This window comes from Puma concolor, chromosome C2 (genome assembly GCF_028749965.1).
Source record: "Puma concolor isolate L17-30 chromosome C2, mPumCon1.1.hap2, whole genome shotgun sequence".
NCBI lineage: Eukaryota > Metazoa > Chordata > Mammalia > Carnivora > Felidae > Puma > Puma concolor.
This window is the reverse complement of record NC_141675.1, coordinates 4,809,255-4,829,719: the sequence shown is the minus strand read 5'-3', so window position 1 is coordinate 4,829,719 and position 20,465 is coordinate 4,809,255. Positions and strand designations below refer to the sequence as shown.

Sequence of the window (20,465 nt, the reverse complement as noted above, 5' to 3'; positions counted from 1 at the left end):
TTCAAGTGGCTGACATTTTTCCGAAATTGGTTGCCATGCTGATGACAAAGATTGAAAACGGAAAATCGTGCGGGGCTAACGAGCCCTACGTGCCTTTTGCTGACCCGTCTGGAACTGGAATCCATTACGTCCACATGCCTTCCACTTGGCATTGTCACAGCCACGGTGTCCTTTGGTTGTCACAGGACCACTGCAGGACGTCAAGGTGAGGTCATGGAAATGAAGGTCGTGCTCTCACTTCAGCTTCGATCCTGGGGCCTTTGTAAAGGGATTCCCTGCCTTTACCCTGAGCAGTTCTGCTTCACCAGGTCTGGAATGGAGTCCAGGAGTCTGTATTTTCAACCACCTCCCAGGTGATTAGGATTCAGGTGGTGCAAAGACCACACTCCCAGAAACACCAGGCTGGGCAAAGTTATGGAACTTTTTAAGAGGGATATAGGCAGGGGCACCTGGGTGGCTCAGTTGGTTAAGCGTCTGACTGGGTTTCAGCTCAGGTCATGATCTCATGGTTTGTGAGCTTGAGCCCCAAGTCGGGCACTGCGCTGACATCATAGAGCCTGCGTGACATTCTCTCTCTCTGCCCCTCCCCTGCACACACACACACACACACACACGCACTCTCTCTCTCTCTCTCTCTCTCTCAATAAATAAATAAATAAATAAATAATTTTTTTTTTAAAGGATTATGAGCAGATCCAGTTTGTTCCTGGTTCAGGCTGTGTTGTGTCTTCAGCATGTCTAACTGAAGAGGTTGGATTGTTTGTCTCACCCCTACCCATCCTGGAAGATGGTCAGTTCAACCATAAAGAGTCCAGAATGCAGGTGTGAGCCCATTCCCAGAAAACACAATTTGGGGGACGAAGGCCAAGGAGTTGGTAGGAGTCGTTGAGCTGATGTTCTGCTTCTGGGAATTGATCAACTTGAGCAAGTTTTCATTTGCCTTCTGATTTCACGGACTTGTATATTAATAAAACAAAAACAACATTTACTTTCAAGTGGGGAAGCACAAGAATATTCTGAGGAAAAAAATCAAGCGTGCTAGCAAAATTATTTAATAACACTTTGCCAATAAAGATGAAAAGCCTTCTCAAATTTATTTCATTCAAAAGACTTTCCAAGCTTTTGGACCAGGGAGGATATAATTTGGTGAGCTTGGAGAAATTTGAGGCATTGGCATGGAACCCAGCGGGAAAGTAGGTGTTTGCTTTGTGGAGGGGGGGGTGTGGGATTAGAGATGGGGGTCTCAGTTTGACAAGGATGATTCCATTGCCTGGAATGACCCAGCAGGGCACTCATATGAGCAAGAATTTGTTTTCAAGGGCCTCTCTGGTCCTAGGACACCTGCCTTTATGACATTTGCTTTCCTTGGGAGCCAAACTATGCAAATGGTGCTGTCCTGCTCAGAAGTTGGTCCACATGGTCCAGGGCACATGACTCCATGGAAAGTATGGGCTTAGAATGTGCAAATCTATGCTTAAGTTCCATTCTGGCTACTTACCAGGTTTTTGCCCCCTTGAGCAAGGCAAAATCTTCTATGAGCTTTTGTTTGGGATCTCAAGTAAAATGCTGTAGGTATATATACTTTATAAATACATATGTATGACATCATTAAATAATAAGTAATAATAATCATGATACTTATAATAATTATCATTGTGACAATGTCTAGGACTGTATTAATTTATTCTTTCCTTCTCTCTCAACTGGGGGCTGGGCTGGAGCTAAATATTTTTCTTTTAAATAGCCAAAAAGAAAAGGTAAATCATTATTTCTTGAGGGTGTATTTGTTAGTTTGAAAATGATCAAGTATTTCAATCTATGTGTGGCATATAAAATTGCTGATCAAATTAGGAAAACCAATTTTTAAAAATTATAAATCAGGGGCGCCTGGGTGGCGCAGTCGGTTAAGCGTCCGACTTCAGCCAGGTCACGATCTCGCGGTCCGTGGGTTCGAGCCCCGTGTCAGGCTTTGGGCTGATGGCTCAGAGCCTGGAGCCTGTTTCCGATTCTGTGTCTCCCTCTCTCTCTGCCCCTCCCCCGTTCATGCTCTGTCTCTCTCTGTCCCAAAAATAAATAAAAGTTGAAAAAAAAATTAAAAAAAAAATTATAAATCAGATATAATTACGAAGTAATGACTGATTTTTTTTTTATGGGAGTTAGAAACTATCTTTTCAGGCAATTCCAAAAATGACATTCAAGATGTGTTTTGGGCAATTATTGAACAGGGATAGTATTAAAGCCATTAACGTGTTTTTCTTTTTGTACTTCTTTGTAGAGTGGGCCTCATCTTTTCCAACCAGAGGTTTAATTGCCTCAGGAGATATTAGAATTACCATACCAACAACGGAGACAAAAGAGAGGCAAGGTTTTGATTTCCAAAATTGGAAATTAGAGTCAATTGTGAGACTCTATTAGGAAATAGAAGAAATTTCTATGGTCTGATTTTTTCGGATCATCTCCAAATACACCAAGAGCAAACTTGGAGGTCTTAGCATATTATTTTGCTCTGTAGCAAGGATACAGGATAGGACATGAAGGAAGTTGGAGTCAGAGAAGAAGGGGCGGTAGGAAGCCCCCTCTCTCGGCTGGAAGAAGGCCAAGAAAGGCAGAGTTAGGACCAAGAGCTGAGCCGTGTGTGTCTTCTCCCTTTGTGTCTGTCAACATTCCAGAAGTGAGATGGGAGAGGAAGAAGCAAGGAGCCTGAAGACATATAGGTACAAGGCCTTACTTCTCAGGAAATCAACGGTATCACAGTGAACTCCAAGTTCAACATGGCACAAGATGGCACCAGACACCTCTAGATTAGATGTAGGGAGCTATTCGGGCACTGGTGTGAGCTAGTCCCTGGTTACCTACGTCCTGACTGTTTTATGCAGCCATGTGAAGGTGTCTTGCATTCCAGTGAAAAGGCAGGAGCTTGGAGTCTGGACAAGTAGACATTACTGAGAAGGGTCTTTGTGACTGGAGGCAAATGCAATGAACTGTGGAACGCGTCAGCGGGGAACAGCAACGTATTCCCAAGAGACTGCGAACCATGCATTGGTGGAGACCAGCAAAAAACCCAAACTGGACTGGAGCAGGGGTCCACCTCAGAGACGAGTGGTCCTCAGAGGAAAGCACCAGGACCAGAGTCCTAAGTCTGCTGCTACGATGTTATGTGTATTTCCTTTTGTGAACAGACCCCACCAGCTAAACTTGCGAACATTCTGGTTTTGCGGGTTTAGACCCTACACACGACACAATTATCACGGGCGTGTCTGTACCGTTCCTCAAAGTGAATACTTTGAATATGACTGCATTCATTTAGATTTATGTTTGTTAGTGACCGTGACTCTGTTTTAGTCCTACCTGCTGTGTGCGTGCATGCTGTACTCACCTGATTCTCTTTCAGTGTCATCTGCCCCTGTTCCTTACACCCAAGGAAGGTCCTAACACATCTAAAAATCTTCTCATTTTGTTGTACTCTCTGAACAAAGTTGGCCGGAAAGAAGCCAATCCTGTCTTGAATTTTTCCCTGAAAGGAAAAAGGAGGCATGCATCCGCAATTGTAACATCTGTCGTAATGATGGTTACCAGATAGTTACCAAATAAATAAATTTCTCTTTCTTTTAAAGAAAGAGAAATACTTACTTTCCACCAATCTTCATTGGTGTCTTCTAGAAGAGTAATCATGTCTCCTGGCCTATAATGAAGACAGAATGAGTTGAGGGAGGAAGGAGAGGGGGGACCAAAAGAAAAAAAAAGATGATTACTTTAGAGTCAGAAGCAATAGTTTTGTGTTTATACAAATAATCCTAAAATAAACAGAAGTGAAATAATTATGACATTTGACCAGTTCTTTCCACCCATAAAAATAGTTTTGTTATATATTCAAAGTAAGTGTTATTTCTGCGCTGTATTTTAAATTTTTTTAATGTTTTATTTATTTTTTGAGAGACAGAGAGAGAGATAGAGCATGAGTGGAGGCGGGGCAGAGAGAGAGGGAGACACAGAATCTGAAGCAGGCTCCAGGCTCTGAGCTGTCGGCACAAGGCCCGATGCGGTGCTCGAACCCACAAACTGCACTGCACGATCATGACCTGAGCTGAAGTCGGGTGCTTACCCGACTGAGCCACCCAGGTGCCCTCTCTGTGCCGTATTAAAAAAAAATATAGTAGCTCTATTTTTACATACAGATAAGGGTTCTTTATTATTCTTTTAGAAAAATTTCCTATTCATATTTGCCACTTTCTGTTATGGATGTGACATTATAATGATCTTTCTGAGGCTATTACTATGTTTTTAAAACGATGTTTCTTTCCTTTGTTAAATTCTTTGTTTCCTCTAGAATTGGTTGGCCTCGTCTTTATTTTACGGCTTCTCCTTCGTGTCGAGATTTTCTCCAACATCGTGTCCCTTGGCTGTTCCTTTACGTTAATGGCCGACGACAGAGGCAGACGGGTGTGGACCGCTGGGCGAGCTTCTCTACTACTACTGCCTCTGTGTCTGCACTGGGTCTCTCTCCCAAGTACAAGACCTGATTCCAGGCTCTGTTTAAGCAAGCAGAGTGCATCCACTGGGGTGTCTCATTTTTGGACGCTCGAAAATGGAGGAGGCAAGCGGTCTGGGGCCTCCTACCACTACCCGCATGGCTAAAATAGGAGGACTCTCTTAACCCTGTTGAGGGAGACGTCAGTTTATTCGCCCGTTAAGTACAGCCGCCTTTTCCTTCCCTCCTCCTGCTCTCTAGAAAGTCTGGAGCCTAGAGTTCTTCTAAACACAGCTCCTTTTCTCCTTTCTGTGAGACTTCCGTGCTCACACAGGAGCCCTCCCTAGGCCTGGGTTCTCTTTCTTTTGAGTACAGGTACTCCTCGATTTTGGCATCAAATGCTAGTCGTTATAAGCAGTGACGGGGTGTCGTGCACACGGCTGGGGGTCCGTATCAGTTACATACTGCCGTGACAACGCTGTGTAACATACTGCCACAAAACCTCAGTGGCTCCCTCGCGTGCCCGGGTGGCGGCAGGCTGTTGGCTAGGTTGACCGGGGGAGACGTCGCCCTATTTCCGGTTTGTCACACCCCACGAGGCCAATCTGGACTTTCGTGACAGTGCCAGAATATCAAGAGCGGCAGATGGAAACATGCAGAAACACATTAAGGGCCTCTCGGGCCGGGCTTGGAACTGACATACGGTTACTCCTGCCTCACTTTATTGGGGAAAGTACGTCATAAGGCCAGTCCAGATTCAAGGGATGGCAGACAGATGCACCTTCTGTGGTGACGGAAACCGTGAAGCGTCACGGCCAAGGGCACGAGTACAGGAATTGGGGTCATGAATGCGATCAAGTCACTGGACACAGACAGCCTCGTGTTCTTCGGTGAATCTGCTGTGAGTTCAGCGTCTCCTTGGAAGTGTCCCTACATCTAAAGTCATTCTTTCCTGAGCACTGTGGTCTCCAGGCATCTTCTCTCTTCTCACTTCTATGTGCTGCATTTTGCCAGGAAAGTCTCCAAATCTGGGGGTCTCTGATAGTATTATTTCTTGTTTTCTAGTACCATTATGGATGTATTCTTAATATATATATGCACATGTATATGTATATATATGTACATGTATATACACATATATATTCTGACATTTCAAGCAATATATATATATGCATATATATGCATATGTATATATACATGTATATATATGTGTATATATGCATATTTATATGCATATGTATACGTATATATGTACATGTATATATATACGTATATATGTGTGTATATACACATATATATTCTGACATTTCAAGCAATATATATCATATAAATATGTATATATATGTATATATATGCATATGTATATGTATATATATGTACATGTATATATATATACGTATATATGTGTGTATATACATATATATATTCTGACATTTCAAGCAATATATATCATAAATATGTATATATATGCATATATATGCATATGTATATGTATATATATGTACATGTATATATATATATACGTATATATGTGTGTATATACATATATATATTCTGACATTTCAAGCAATATATATGCATATAAATATGTATATATATGCATATATATGCATATGTACATGTATATATATGTACATGTATATATACGTATATATATGTGTATATACATGTACATATATTCTGCCATTTCAAGGGATTGGAGCAGGAGGGGAAGCAGGGCCGTGTGCTCGTCTTGCCATTCCGATTCAATCTCCTCTGCTGTCATTTTCAATTCTCGGTTAATATCTGTCTTTAATGTCTGCAGAGGGGATTCCTACAGCCCTTGTTGCACCTGAAGCGTCAGACACAGAGGCGTTTTGGAATTTCACGAGTCACAGATTCGTGCTGATGCCACGGAAAGCGACGTGGTTCAAAATCACTCTTTTCCCAGGTGAGGGATTTCATTAAGCAGCAAGGACGGAAGTTGATGTAGAACAATCTTTCCAGCTCCAGCAGATTTTACTCAACCTAAGAACCTAGGGAACCACACGTTAATATCAACTGCAGTGACGTTGCTGATGGTCTGGGAGAAAGTGCTAAGGAGGGGATAATGCTGGAGACTGGGGGGGAGGCATTGCAGTTGATACAGTTTTGATGCAGCTTTACAGCCTGGAGAGGGACACGCTCTTTCCCATGCCCAGAGGTGGGCAGTCCCTGAGCGCAGGACCCGTGTTAACGAACCCACATACTAGGATGAAGCACTCGCTGGAATCCAAGCCATAATTTCATGAGCAATACCAGACACACTCTCGAGAGTGATGTGGATTCTGTCTCATCCTATAAAAGCACCGTCAGGATCAGAAAACTGCCTGGTGAGGGAGAAGGGTCACACTCAACTCTTCATTCCTTTTTTGTTGTCCTTGTTGTTTACCCACCCATTCCACGAATATTCCAGAAGGCCGACTCTGAAAGAGCCGTTTTACTAGGCACAGGGCGCGGAGGAAACCGGGGGACCCCGGCTGCTGGCCTCACCTAAGCTGCCCCTCCAGCTTGGGTCTGCTGTCCCCCTGAATCCCAGCTGCAAGCCCGGTGGCCCTGGGGCCAGCCCTCCGCTGTTAACCGTGACTTCTCTGCTCAGCCCGTTCTCGATTCACTTCTCTCCTCCTTCCCCCACCACGGTGGTGGTGCGTGATGTCCGGCCACCAGGGGGCTCAGTCCAAACATTCTGCCCACTCGCTGCACGTAGGGAGGGCGCTTCCAGGGTTCCTGGAGGAATGGAGGCCTGGCGCCCCAAGTTCCCCTCTCCCCCGCTTGCTCTCGGGATGGACACTGCCCGTGCGCGACCCTCCGGCCGGCTTCACGCTGCCGTGGCCGAGCAGGCCCGGAGATTTTCTACTTTAACTCTCTTTATTTCCAAATTCTTGAGGATGAATTTGTCAGGCCCCCAAATATTTAAAACAAAACAAAACAAAAAACTCCCTTTGTTTAATTCAATCAGAGCTTCCTGAATTCAGGTCAGCGTTGCGCTGCACCGTAATCGGGAATTACACGCGTGCAAAATACAATGCGATTCATAAACAACAAAGGCATCAGCTTCCTCTTTGGTGCAGACTGATCAGAGCACTGCAACTGGTCTTTTCTTTTTGTCTGCTCAGTAAAACTGGGCTTGGACCCAGAGGAAGGCCTTTGGGTTGGTGTTTGGAAAGTCTTTTCAAGTGTCTCTTTTTTTTTTTTTTTTTGAGGTGGGGAGAGGCAGAGGGAGAGAGAGAGAATCCTTTGTTTTCTTTTTAAGTTCACCTGTTTATTTTTGAGAGAGAGCATGAGCAGGGGAGGGGCAGAGAGAGAGGGGGAGACAGAGAATCCCAGGCAGGCTCCACGCTGTCAGCTCAGAGCCTGATTCAGGGCTTGATCGCAAGAACGTGGAGATCGTGACCTGAGCCGAAATTCAGGGTCGGATGCTTAACTGACTGAGCCACCCAGGTGCCCCTGGAAAGTCTTGACAGGATGAAGGAACCGTGGGCTACCAACAAGAGTAGGAACAGAGTCATAGCAGCTAACTGTAGAACTATGACTCAGCGGAGAGGGGAGAACGTTGACCTGCGAGTGTGTGCGTCTGCGTCTGTGCATGGGAACTGCATGGGTGCCGTCTGTTCATTTTCAGCCATGCTCTGCCTCCCTCATTTCCCAGTTTTGCACTCGGACACAGGAAGCCTTCTCTTCCACGACCAGGTAACTGGTTGCAGGACTTAGAGGGCCCAGTGTCACAGGGTGTGGATGAGGTCAGCTGAGCTCAGTCAGCTTCAGGGACATCTTCTGCAAGGTGGTAGGGACACGGCTTGGTCTTCTAGGGGTGGGCTTCGGGAGGGTGGAGGGGGAGTTGTCCTGAGGCGCCCCCTGCCACGTCTCTCCATTTCCCGCGTGGAGCTCAGATTCCTAGCAGTGCAGACACAGACACCCTCCTGATGAGGACACCCCATTTGGGAAGCCCCTTCTCCACAGTCTCAGACAACCTGAGATCTCAGACTGGCCCTCCATTAGGGCCCTCTTTGTTTTCACAGTGCTCTGGATATACCGAATATTTTGGAATGCGAAGGACATTGGTCTTCCTTTACCCCTCTAGCTCTGCCAACTGAGCCAAAGGAAATTATAGGACATCCCAGTAGTTTTTGAATGCCTGCGACACGGTAGGTTTGGGGCGTGTGTTGAGTGGACAAAATGAAAAGATTTTGCTAAGCACTGGTTTCCTCATCTTAATATTCTATCTCTTAAAATAATAGTACGTACCTCATCAATATTTTTGAGGATTAGGTGAGGTCATCCTTGTACGGCACGTTTAGCCAAGCCCACAACAGATGGTAGCTGGTATTGTTGTTAAGGCATAGTTACTGCCCTCAAGATGCTGATACTCTTTTTTTTTTAACAGTAAAGAAATTTTAGGGGAGCCTGGGTGGCTTCGTTGGTTAAGTGTCTGACTCTTGATTTTGGCTCAGGTCATGATCTTACGGTTTGCGGGTTCAAGCCCTGCACTGGGCTCCGTGGGGACAGCGCAGAGCCTGCTTGGGATTCTCTCCCCTCTCTCTCTGCCTCTCCCCCATTTGCTCTCTCTACCCCTCTCTCAGAATAAATGAATAAACTTAAAAAAGAGCTAAGAGATTTTACTCTAGGAAGATGCTGGTACTCTTAAGGGGGAAAGAAAGACATAAGGTGGTAATTTACAACAAAGTGTCGTCACCGGACAAGAAGAAATAACGCTGGGGCAGGGGAGGGGGACAGACAAGTGCGGAAATGACCCCAAGCAAAAACCCCGATACAGAAGTTTCATTGAGACTCAGCGACCTCAATTATATTTATATAACTACACACTATACGTCACAAATAAAGAATGAACACTACTTACTTCACAAAGCTACTGTGCGGATTCATCGCTAAGGCATATGTGCTGCTCTTTAGCGCTGACCGACACACGATAAGGGCTTACACATTCTAATTTCTTCCTAAAAGTGTAACTTTTTCACTTGGAAATTTGAAGATCTAATGATTATTACCTCTTAAATGAGAGCTCCCTTCGGTTTCTGGAAGGGACTGTTGGTTCATGAAATCATCTTTGGCCTCTTACGTGGCTTCAGTATGATTCAGAGCTTTGAAAAAGCTTTTCTCTTTCTTTACATCCCTCCATCCCTCTTGCCCTCCGCCCCGCGTAGTGACCAGAAACGTGGCAAGGGCTGGGGGCTAGAGCTCGTATTGCGGTGCCCAGGGGCCGATGGCGATGGAGGTGTGGGAATAGTGCGGGAGGACAGTCAACCAGTCTGGCGAGGGACAGCGGGTTCAGTGAATGAAGCAGGCGTGGCCCGCTCAATCTGCACACAAGGAAGAAGGTTCACAGAGACTTCACTAGCTACAGTGGATCTGCATCCACTACTAATGCCACTAAATCAAGCTGCCTCTCCCACCCACCCACGCCTTGTGGAAATTCACCAGAAGTGCCCATTTTACTTGGCAAGTATTTTGAGATATCTTTAGCCTTTCTTACCCTTTTCCATTCGTTAGGGAGAAAAAAAAAAATCAACCGATGAAACAAAACAACCCAACCAACCGAACAAAAACAAACAACTGAGCACAAACCCAATCAATCTTATAGCCATCGGAGTCACTCAGCCAAAAGAGATGTCCTGGAAAAACCAGGTCAGAGGAACATAAGAAGGATCCAGACTGCTCCCTTAACTTCAGATCTACGGCCTAATTTTTCGCCAGACCCGCTTCTCAATTTCCACCATCCTGCTCCAGAGCTTACAGGCTGTGCCCACGGAGCAGGTGACCAGAAACTCCCGAATCCTGAAGTTTGATTCTGTCTTAATCGTGGCGTCCGTGAGACTGCCTGCGCTTCCCCCGGTGCCGAGACCAGCTCAGAGAAAAGACATTCGGCGCAAGGGCCATTTGGATGGGATTTGGTAAATGTTCCTGAACTGTCACGGATCACGCTCTCCGGAACCTAATTGAAAGAGGCATCTGAGTGAGAGGGAGGCCGCAAAGCACATTAGTGGCATTCAAGAGGGTCTGGGTTTCCTGACACAGTGCGGCATCGGAACATAATATGCATCAGAGACTTTCCTCAAATAGCCTTAATTGCATTTTGATGTCCTGGTGACCGTGAAGATTATTTTTAAATCAAATTGGTGCATTAGAATTACATTTAGTTTTAATTAGGTTGATGCATTTGCCAAGCAGTAATGTGCTTAGAGAATGGAATCGAGACACCGAGGGAGTCTTATTCTCTCTTACTCTGTCTCCAGGGCTCTCCTTTTCTTATTTTATGGAGGAGTTATAAAGCCTTACAGAGTGAAGGACATAGCCACACAAGTTGTAGGCCAGAACCCAAATGCAGTCCCGAGTCCTGAACACGACCGAGGATCAGGGAACTTGCCTTGTGGCCTTGGGTACGCCGCTGGCTCACCGCGCATCTTTGGATGTCACAGCCGTTCTCAAGTCGCACAGATAACTCGGAATCCAGGGGAACACTTAACCATTCAGATTTCCGAGTGGGATCTGACCCCCTAGGCCAGGGGGAAGCCTAGGAATCTCTATTTTGATAATATTCTCCAGGAGGTTCTTAGGGCTTGTAACAAGTGGTTTGGCAATCCTAACCATAGTCTCCTCCCCTGTAGAATACTAATCGCTGGGGTAACCTCACAGATTCGCGAAAAGAACTCAAGGGGATGTCGGGGAAAATGGGGAAAATTGGGAAGACTTTGAAATAGGCAGAAATAGTAGTGATCTGGGTGTTTAGCGCCCCTTTCCCCCAGCCAACTCCTTGTCATGTGAGCTGTTTTACCTTTTCAGGAAAACTGATGGTACTGAAAATGCCTCTTGTCCCTAGAAATGCATGTGAATTTTGTCTGGTGGAAAACACCCAGTAGTTACCTGTAAGTACTGACCAGTTCAGCACGCATTTGTAAATTCACGTCAGCACTCCCGATTCCCTGTTTGTGGGATGTTTGAGCTCTCCTTCGTACCGCCTGGGACATTATACTGGTTCTCTCGTTAATTAATGAGTCAAATAAAATTTTCCATATGTGTTCATTTTATATTTCTATAGAGTCATAATTTTACTTTAAATTAAAAAAATTTTTTTAATGTTTATTTTTGAGAGAGAGAAAGAGCAAAAGCAGGGGAGGGGCAGAGAAAGAGGGAGATACAGAATCGGAAGCAGGCTCCGAGCTGCCAGCTCAGAGCCCGACGTGGGGCTCAAACTCACGAACCCCATGAGACCATGACCTAAGCTGAAGCTGGATGCCCAACCGACTGAGCCACCTGGGCACTCTACCTTAATTAAAAAAAAAAAGTTTATTTACTTATTTTGAGAGACAGACAGAGAGAGAGAGAGAGAGAGAAAGAGAGAATTCCAAGAAGCCTCTGCATTGTCAGTGTGGAGCCCCACGCGGGACTCCAACCTATGAATGAACCGAAGATCATGATCTGAGCTGAAACCAAGAGCTGGACGCTTAACCAACTGAGCCACCCAGGTGCCCCAATTTTATCTTAATTTAAAAAAATGGTCAGTGAACGGGAGTGATTTTTCATAACGCACTCTATAGATCACAAGCTTCCTGGTCCTAAAAGCAAGACGTAACAATCCTAAGAAACTCGTAAGAAGTGGTAAGAGTGGCCCACACTGGCTAAATTAATACATCGTCTCAATCTGCTGATGAGAACAAGTTGTCAACCTTATCACAGAGGGAACCCACACGGTCAATGCAGGATGGAGAGTTTGGGGTGGGAACAAGGCCAGTGGGCTGAGAGTCGGCCTCCCTGGGTCTCAGCTTGAGTCTCTGCTTTCTTCCGGTCAGTCTTTGGCCCTGGCTTTCCCAACTTACCCCCCAAAAAGTAAGGAACTGATGAGGGAGCGTGAGGCAGGCTAAGGGGCAAAACTCAGGCTGGCACGCCCCTCCCCCTCCAGGTGGAATATGGGTGATCTTCCTCAGACACTCCTGGCTACCCAGGAACAAAGGAAAGGGGTTCAAGTGCCTGCGCTGGTGAGGTGGGAAATGGAGGCAGAAGGAAAGTTAAGTTCCCTTCCTGCCTACAGCCCACTGACAAGTCCTTGAAACTGGCACAGCCCACTGACAAGTCCTTGAAACTGGCACAGCCCATTGACAAGTCCTTGAAACTGGCACAGCCCATTGACAAGTCCTTGAAACTGGCAGAGTGACCTCCTTCTAGGAGCTCAGCTGCCTCGATGATGACTCTTTTCGGGGGGCAAAAGAGAACCTTAGCTTAACATCATCCCAACCTCGAGGATCCTTGTAATTCTACTTCCTTGATCTCATGCTGGCAATCATACTCCAAGCTTATGGCCCCCCGATATGCATCTGAAGGGTCTCATGACTGAGGTTTTATTTAAAGGTAATAAATGGTGTTACCCTAGCAACAGTTAGCCCCTCAGGGTCCTGGAAACCTTGCTTCCAGAATTCCTTGGAGACTTACTCTACCCCGACCCCCTTCAAACCTGAGGGTATATAATGAGTTACCCATCACGACCCCAGTGCAGCTCTCCCTGCCCACGGGTCCTGTCCCCGTACTTTAATAAAATCACCATTTTGCACCAAAGATGTCTTCGAGAATTCTTTCTTGGCCGTCGGCTCTGGACCCCACAAACCCCCACCACCCCAAAACTTCATCAGAACCATAAACTGTCTCATTGGAATATGAACTATAACAGCTACGTGTCCACTCACTAAGCCCTACTGAAGTTGAAGAGAGTCTTTCCATAATGAGGACTGGAATAGTAGATATGAAAATAGGCTTAACGCCCCTAAAAGAATGTGTACCACCTCTTTGTGATGGGGTTGGCAATTGCCCCCTATCCGGTACCTCTTAAAGTGGTTCTCATGTTCTGTCACAAGCCATCCTTCCTTACCCCTTCCTGACTGGAAAGAGAGAATGAATGCTCGCTAACCAAGCTGCACGGGCACCCAGGGCCCCTGTTGCTGAAGCCTTGGGTTGCTAGTAATGCCACCTGTTTGCTAAGCCTTCCCGAGGCCTCCCCAGGCTGCTCTGACGTCTCCTGGACGTGCTGTGGATCTGGCAGCATCCCCGCCCACAAGAGCTCACAATGGAGTGTGCTTTCTCGTCCACTTTTCTGCTACGCCCAGCCCATGACCACCTGAGCTCTTTGAGGGCAGGGTCTGTGAATTGTTCACCCAGCAGCGAGTCGATGCTCATTCACTACGTGGGGAGCAGTAAAGAGATGACACAAATTCTGGGCACGGTCACACAAGGGTTAAAATCAGTTTGAACTCGATTTCGAGGGAAGCTTTGGAAAAATCGGAGAGAGATGAATTCAGGCCATCCCATCTCCAGAGGTTCTCATGAATATTAGCTAATGAGACCAATGGTTGCCTGGTTTCATTCAGACGCAACCACGGAAAAATCTGAGACTCGCTGCTTCCGAGAAAGAGGCTGGCGGTTCAAGAATCTAAATCCTTATTTGGGATTACAAAAAAATACATTTTTCTTTGATCCCCGCCCCCCCAGATTTAGGTGTTCAGATACACACTGAAGTGGAAATTAATTTGTATCTTTCTCAGAATTTAACAATATTGGAAAAGCAGCTCCCTCTTTCCCTCTCTTGGCTCCTAAGCTGTCTTACTTTTTTTTTTTTTTTCCCTCTTTTTTGGCCCCTTATGAAACATGGCCATTATCATATAAATTTGTTTGGGGAGAACTAATAAAAATGAAAATGACTTCGATGTGGGAAGCCAAAATGGGTCCTTTGGAATAGGCATTATATGGTCACTACAATATGCATCTGAACCCTTCTGTCTTTTATTTACTCCCCATCCTTTATTTCAGAGCCCCTAAGATATTTTAGGGGCTTGTGTTTACTCGGAGTTATTTACATCTGCTGCTTATTTACATGATACATCAGCATGCCAAAGCCATAAAAATTATCCTTATTGATTTTTAAAAGGCGCGTTGGTGTGAATAATGAGCAATGGCTCTAACACCATTTTGCAGACTTCTGAATCCCAAATCAGCCTGGGTAATGAATAGGACTGGTTATGTGGTAAATGTGACAGGCACACTTCACTTTCATCAACAAGCTAGGCGTGTGCTATCTTGCTAACAAAGTGTATGTGTGTGTGTGTGTGTGTGTGTGTGTGTGTGTGCATGCATGTGTATTCGAGTGTGCATGGGTGTATGAATGTATTTGTGTATATCTGACTGTGAGTGTGTGGGAGTGTATGTGCATAGGTAAGTGTAACACACACCTATCCTATCTTATCTTATCTTATCTTATCTTATCTTGAGAAAGAGAGAGCACCAGCGGGGGAGAGGGGCAGCAGGAGACAAAGAGAATGGAGCCCGATGCAGGGCTCAATCCCACAATCCTAGAATCATGACCTGAGCCGAAATCAAGAATCAACTGACTAAGCCACCCAGGCGCCCCTCAAGTAGCACTTTAAAAATCTTTGCTTGTGTACTCAGCTGTTCGTGCATACAGCGTAATTTTCAAAGCTCTTAAAAATTTTGAAAATAAAGGTCATTGGTGGAAGTTGTTTAAGACTAATTACAGAAGCTTATCTACTGTACAAGCTCATCGCACTCAGACAGAGGGATGGGGGTGTTCTTTAATGTTATCAGACCTCAAACTGTCAGTGACGGTTAGGGGATCCAGAGCACGACGGCCCCACATCTTTCATGTCAGTGGTAAAACGTCATGCCTACAAACCAGGAACTGCAAACTCTACTCGTAAGATGAAGGACAGGGTATCACAGCCTCCTTATTGCTGGACAAATTGGATCAAGTCCCCTTGGGTGTGCTCAAAGGCCAGAGAGAGCCTTTGAATGTGTTTTTTGCAACTATATATCCTTAGGGTAGGGTTAATGAGGTTCAGGAGACTTGGACACCAAACATATTGTGAAAAGATGCAAATTAAGAGAAGTTTATCTAAAATATACTGTGTACCCTACTTCGTACCAGGCATGAAATCCCACCTTTTATTTACATTATCTAGTTGCATACTCAGTCTCCCTTGGAAGAAGAAAACGGAGACCCTGAGAGATTGAGTAGCTGGCTCAAGGAGATGCAGCTAGGAAGGGTCAGAGCTGGAAGGAGGAACCAGGTCTATGTGACTCCCAGTCATTGCTCTTTTCTGCCCTGCGCTCTGCACCTGATGGACAGGTAGAGTGTTATCGAGAGAACTCCAGCCATTTGGGGAGGTAATGGTGGACACATTTACGAGGGAAGCTGATGTTGCACTGAAACGGTAGCAAAGCAGACTGTGCGAAGCCTCTGCCTTCCGACAGCATTTGGAGACCCATGACGGGACCATGGTATTTCTAAGAGGAGTACTCACTGCCCTAAGAATAGGGGGGTGGCATCCCAGCTTCTCCTTTCTGAGGCTTAGTCCCCCATTCAACTGTGAATGTCCAGTAAGGGTTCGGCAGGGCTCCTTCCAAACCATCTTAAACCTTTGAGCTCCTTTCCTACAATTTCTTCTTGGCAAATAATATTCATCACGAGTTCGAGACCCAACTCCTCCAGGAAACAGGCCCTGACTAAGCCCTCTGAGCTTAGCTTGCTTCCTCTTCTATAAGTTTCATTATATCATCATGTACTTGATGTGCCCACGAACTGTGTGTGCCAGGCACAGCATTAGTTCATCCGTTCATTCATGACGTATTTATTAAACATCTCCTATGTTTCAGGAACCAGGCTACACGGATGGGTAGGTTAGCAACCGCAGATTATTTGTTCTCATGGAATTTATAAGGGAGATAGAGGTTCACCACATAATCCCAGAAATATATAAATACAAGCTGAGGTAAGGGCTTTAAAGGAAAGATACATGGGGTCATGAAAGCAGGTAGCAGAGGAATCTCACCCAGACTGGGGGTATCAGGAAAGGGCGTACTGAGGAAGCGAAATCCCAGCTGAGATCTGTGAGGGCATGCATGCATGTGGGTGCCTGTGATGGTGATGGAGGGTGGACAGGAGGGGTGGCGGGGGGACCAGCCTGCAGGAAGGAAAATCCCTTGGCAGGTAGTAGTGTGGTCCTTCTGGGGAAGAAAAGAAGCCAGTGTGGAGGGATCAGAGAGGTGAGGGAACCGTGGTACAAGACGAAACGGAGAGGTCCCCACGGATGAGACTGTGCTGGTCCTGGAGGTCCTTGTGAACACTGTGGTCTTCACCCAAGGGGAATGGGAGGGCACTGGAGACTTTTAAAAAAATTTTTTTTTAATGTTTTATTTACTTATTGAGAGAGACAGAGACAGAATGTGAGTGGGTTAGGGGCAGCGAGAGAGGGAGACACAGAATCCGAAGCGGGCTCCAGGCTCCAAGCGATCAGCACAGAGCCCGACGTGGGGCTCGAACCCATGAGCTGTGAGATTATGACCTGAGCTGAGGTCAGATGCTCAACCGACTGAGCCACCCAGGTACCCCGGGCACTGGAGACCTTTAAGCAAAGATGTGTGTGTTGTGAGCAGACCAAAGGCAGGCATAATGATGATCTCCTTTTACATGTGAAGAAGCAGGGGCTTGCGTAACTTTTCTGGGTTTCATGGGGGTCCTACAGCTAGTGAGTGACTTGGCTGGGAGCTAAACCCTTATCAAGCGATGCCCACACTTTTTTTTTTTTTCTCTTAAGCATTCGGCGAATCTCTGTTGATATATATTCATTCTGTCTTCCTCTGTCTCTCATTTCTTAAGACTGGACTGGAAGTCCCACTTCTGGAGTAGGACTAGAACCGATCAGACTTAACACTATCAAGATCCTACTCTGTACCAAATACTGTTATTTTATTTAATCAAAGGGATTCCATAAGGGAGAGCCTTATTATATTTTCAAGATGACAAAACAGAAAGGTTCAGAAAGGTAGGTAATATGTCATATTGTTAGAAAGGAGAGGGGTCAGGGTAGGAGTTCATTCTATCTGAGTCCCAAGTTGAGATGACCCCCAGTACAATGTACTGTCACCTTACTGACTTCTCCACCCAAAGTGGATGGGAAGGGAGGGATGGGGAGCAAGGCTAGAAACACAGAGAACAGGCAGGGCCTGGAGCCCCAGTCTGGGGAGGGATGGAGATAGGATGGTTGCAGTAGACTCAGGCAAAGAGAACCAGTCGGACCTGAACATTAAATACATCTTGGACGCAAGGTGAAGGGAAGCCTCTGGTGGCTGGCTTGGAGCCCGGGCAGACAGACGATGACATTATTCACCCCAAGGAGCAGGCTTGTGGGAGCGAGGGTGGTGCTGTTGTGTGCCTAGGGTGGGCCAGTAGGGATGTGAATCTGGAGGTTGGTAGAAAGATCTGGATGGTTAGCTGTTGGCAGAAGAGCTTTCCCTGTTACTGAGGAGAAACAACATTGCTGAAGCAATGGGGTAGCCGCTCTGATCCACGGCTTGTTGGCTTTGCCAGTTGGGTCTTCTTCGACCTCAAGCTTACACTCCAAACCTTCCCTGTGTCTTCCCCTCATTTGTCCTCTGTCCTGAGGACACCTGCGTTCTCCCCCTGGACGAGAACTCAGGCGGATAAGAATGATATTTTGTTCAAAGGAATTTTTCCCCCTACTTTACGGTTTACGGAGAAAAGGATAATTCACAAAGCCCCAGTTCATTCAAGGAATCATACCAAGTCCCCAAGGCATTGCTTTACACATTCTGAATCCAGTGCCTGGCTTTTAAAATGGGAATACAGGGGCGCCTGGGTGGCTCAGTCGGTTGAGCGTCCGACTTCAGCTCAGGTCACGATCTCGCGGTCTGTGAGTTCGAGCCCCACATCGGGCTCTGGGCTGATGGCTCAGAGCCTGGAGCCTGCTTCCGATTCTGTGTCTCCCTCTCTCTCGGCCCCTCCCCCATTCATGCTCTGTCTCTCTGTCTCAAAAATAAATAAACGTTAAAAAAAAAAATTAAAAAAAAAAAATTAATAAATAAAATAAAATGGGAATACACAATCTTTTGGGAAAAAAAAAAGAAAAGAAAAGAAAAGAAAAAAAGAAAAAGAAAAGAAAAGAAAAAAAAGAAAAAGAAATAAGAAAGTATGATTTATCACTCCAATCTTGCAGTCTATGTAATGCAGGCATTTCACTCCTGGGAATGAAGAGTCCTGTTTGCCTCAAAGCAGACTGTAAATGTTTGATTCGTGACCAGACGACTTGACTTTTAATGACCTGCCACTGCCTAAAATAAGCACGAAAATTTATGACCGTCACCAGGCAGCTAGGCGCCATTTCTCAGTACCCTAATAACATCCTATATTTCTCTGAAATTGTTTTTTTTTTTTTTCATCTGATGGCTTCAGAATAAAATGGTGGGACTGACGGAATAGGAAGCTGTTACAGTTTAAGTCCTAGATATCCAAATGGCAAGCTCAAGGACATGGTACGCTGTATTTATTGCTAAGTGAATATATATCACCCTTCATCGGCAGGTAGTTGACTGTGGACGGTCAGCTGAAGGCAAGACACCCCTCCAGGGATGACCCCCTCCCCCCCCCCCCAGCAGGCGCTAACCTCTAGGGCTTGTTATACCTCTGCTAGAATGGGGCCTCCCTTGGCAAATGTCACCACCTCCTCCCCACTGACGCCTGATGGTTCGGGTGCGTTTACAGCTCCAGCCAGCGAGTTCAGCATGGCGATTCTCAACGAGCGATGGAGAAAACTCTGGTTACAAGAGCCCGATTGTCTGAACAAATCTAAGGTGCCAGGATTCGGGCCCCGAGCTCTGCTCTGGAAGGCCCCAAGAATCGCTCGGGAGAAGATGGCAAATGAATGCTGACACCATGCTGACCCTGGGTGTGACCCAGACTCCGGCAGGATATACACGTCAGCTGTGGAGTCTCGCTGGACGAGGGGGCAGCCGAGCTGCTGAGCTTGACCTCACGGCACGTAGAACCTGGGAAAGCGGGGCCAACCGGAGCCTTGTTGGCAGCCCCTTTTGTGGGGCTCTGGGCAAAGTGAAAGAGGAGAGGCCAATTTCACTGAAGTGGGAGACCACACTCAGCCAAGTGTGGGGGGCACCGTTCCCCGGGCAATGGCCCAACCCAAGGAGGAGAAGCCCAAAGAGCTCCAGGGTGGAAAGACAACACCTTCCGGAAGCCACGCGAGGGGAGTGAATGGGAACCTGTAATTTGGCCTGCATGCTATTCGGGTAAGTGTGGTCCCCCTCCCAATGGAGGCTGGCTCTCTAATGTGCTGACATAGTTTTCAGCGTCCTGGAGCTCTCTGTTCTCTTTGGAAGAGGAAACAACCCATCTCGCAGGGGGCATCTGACTAGGCAAGCGGCCCCTTCTCTCCTGCTCTCGGATTAAAAAGCACCGAACCCTTCAGTTCTGGGGTCGTGAAGGCAGGAGAGGAGTGAGGCGTCTTCTTCGAGACGAGCCGGTAAACAGCACGTTACGAAACCTGTAATCGCCACCAGATACCGAGTGTTTCCAATGCCGAGGCACTGTGCTCTATGCTTTCTGAAGCTTATTCATTTTATCCTCAAAAATAACTCAGGGAGCAGGGGTTGTTGTTCTTCTTTTATAAATAAGGAGATCAGAGTAGTGAGATGTTTGTAAAATTGCTCAAGGTCACACGACAAGTAGGATGTGAACGCGGCACTGACTCCAGCTGAACTACCCCCGAGACGGGAACAACACAAACCGGTCAGGACAAAGTTTCAGATTTCAAGAGGGACCCCAATCCCACCTTCTCTTCCCAGTGGCCATGAACTGGGAGGGACCACGAAACAAAAGCCCAGCTCAGGGTGGGCAGCGGTGGGGAGTTGCCGTTCTCCCGCAGGTTCCACACGTGGTTGGAGTCTGATCCTTCGATCCATGTTCATTTGGACGGACATACATGTCTTTTTATTCCCTACCAGACCCCCCAGGATGCCAAGCGCATTGGACGCTCAAGCTTCACGAAAACACCCATCGGCAGTTCTGCGGATGATGCGCTGAACCACGCTTCTTCAAGTGCGGTTCCAGATCAGTCGCATCAGAACCACTTGCCCACCAGCTGGAAATGCAAAT

The 20,465-nt window shown here is 46.4% G+C and overlaps 1 protein-coding gene and 1 long non-coding RNA gene across 6 annotated transcripts in view; one reads left to right on the top strand and one right to left on the bottom strand.

The window, feature by feature from the left end:
* LOC147577052 (uncharacterized) overlaps nucleotides 1-2,365 on the top strand; it is a 45,271-nt gene extending 42,906 nt beyond the window's left edge. The window contains exons 3-4 of the long non-coding RNA XR_015255931.1: nucleotides 7-205; nucleotides 2,276-2,365. This is a non-coding gene — a long non-coding RNA (uncharacterized LOC147577052). The remainder of the gene's footprint in view (nucleotides 1-6; nucleotides 206-2,275) is intronic.
* Nucleotides 1-20,465, bottom strand: part of STAC (SH3 and cysteine rich domain) — a 140,585-nt gene that overhangs the window by 6,348 nt on the left and 113,772 nt on the right. For 2 of the 5 annotated variants that reach the window (XM_086720382.1, XM_086720381.1), the window contains exons 9-10: nucleotides 3,631-3,682; nucleotides 2,100-3,514 (exon numbers count right to left, since the gene is read on the bottom strand). In XM_086720382.1, the coding sequence (XP_086576508.1) occupies nucleotides 3,221-3,514; nucleotides 3,631-3,682 (346 nt within the window). In that variant the 3' untranslated portion in view covers nucleotides 2,100-3,220. Of the gene's footprint in view, nucleotides 1-196; nucleotides 1,567-2,099; nucleotides 3,515-3,630; nucleotides 3,683-16,107; nucleotides 16,508-20,465 lie in introns of those variants that run through there. The other 3 variants (XM_086720385.1, XM_086720383.1, XM_086720384.1) reach the window with 3 other exon arrangements.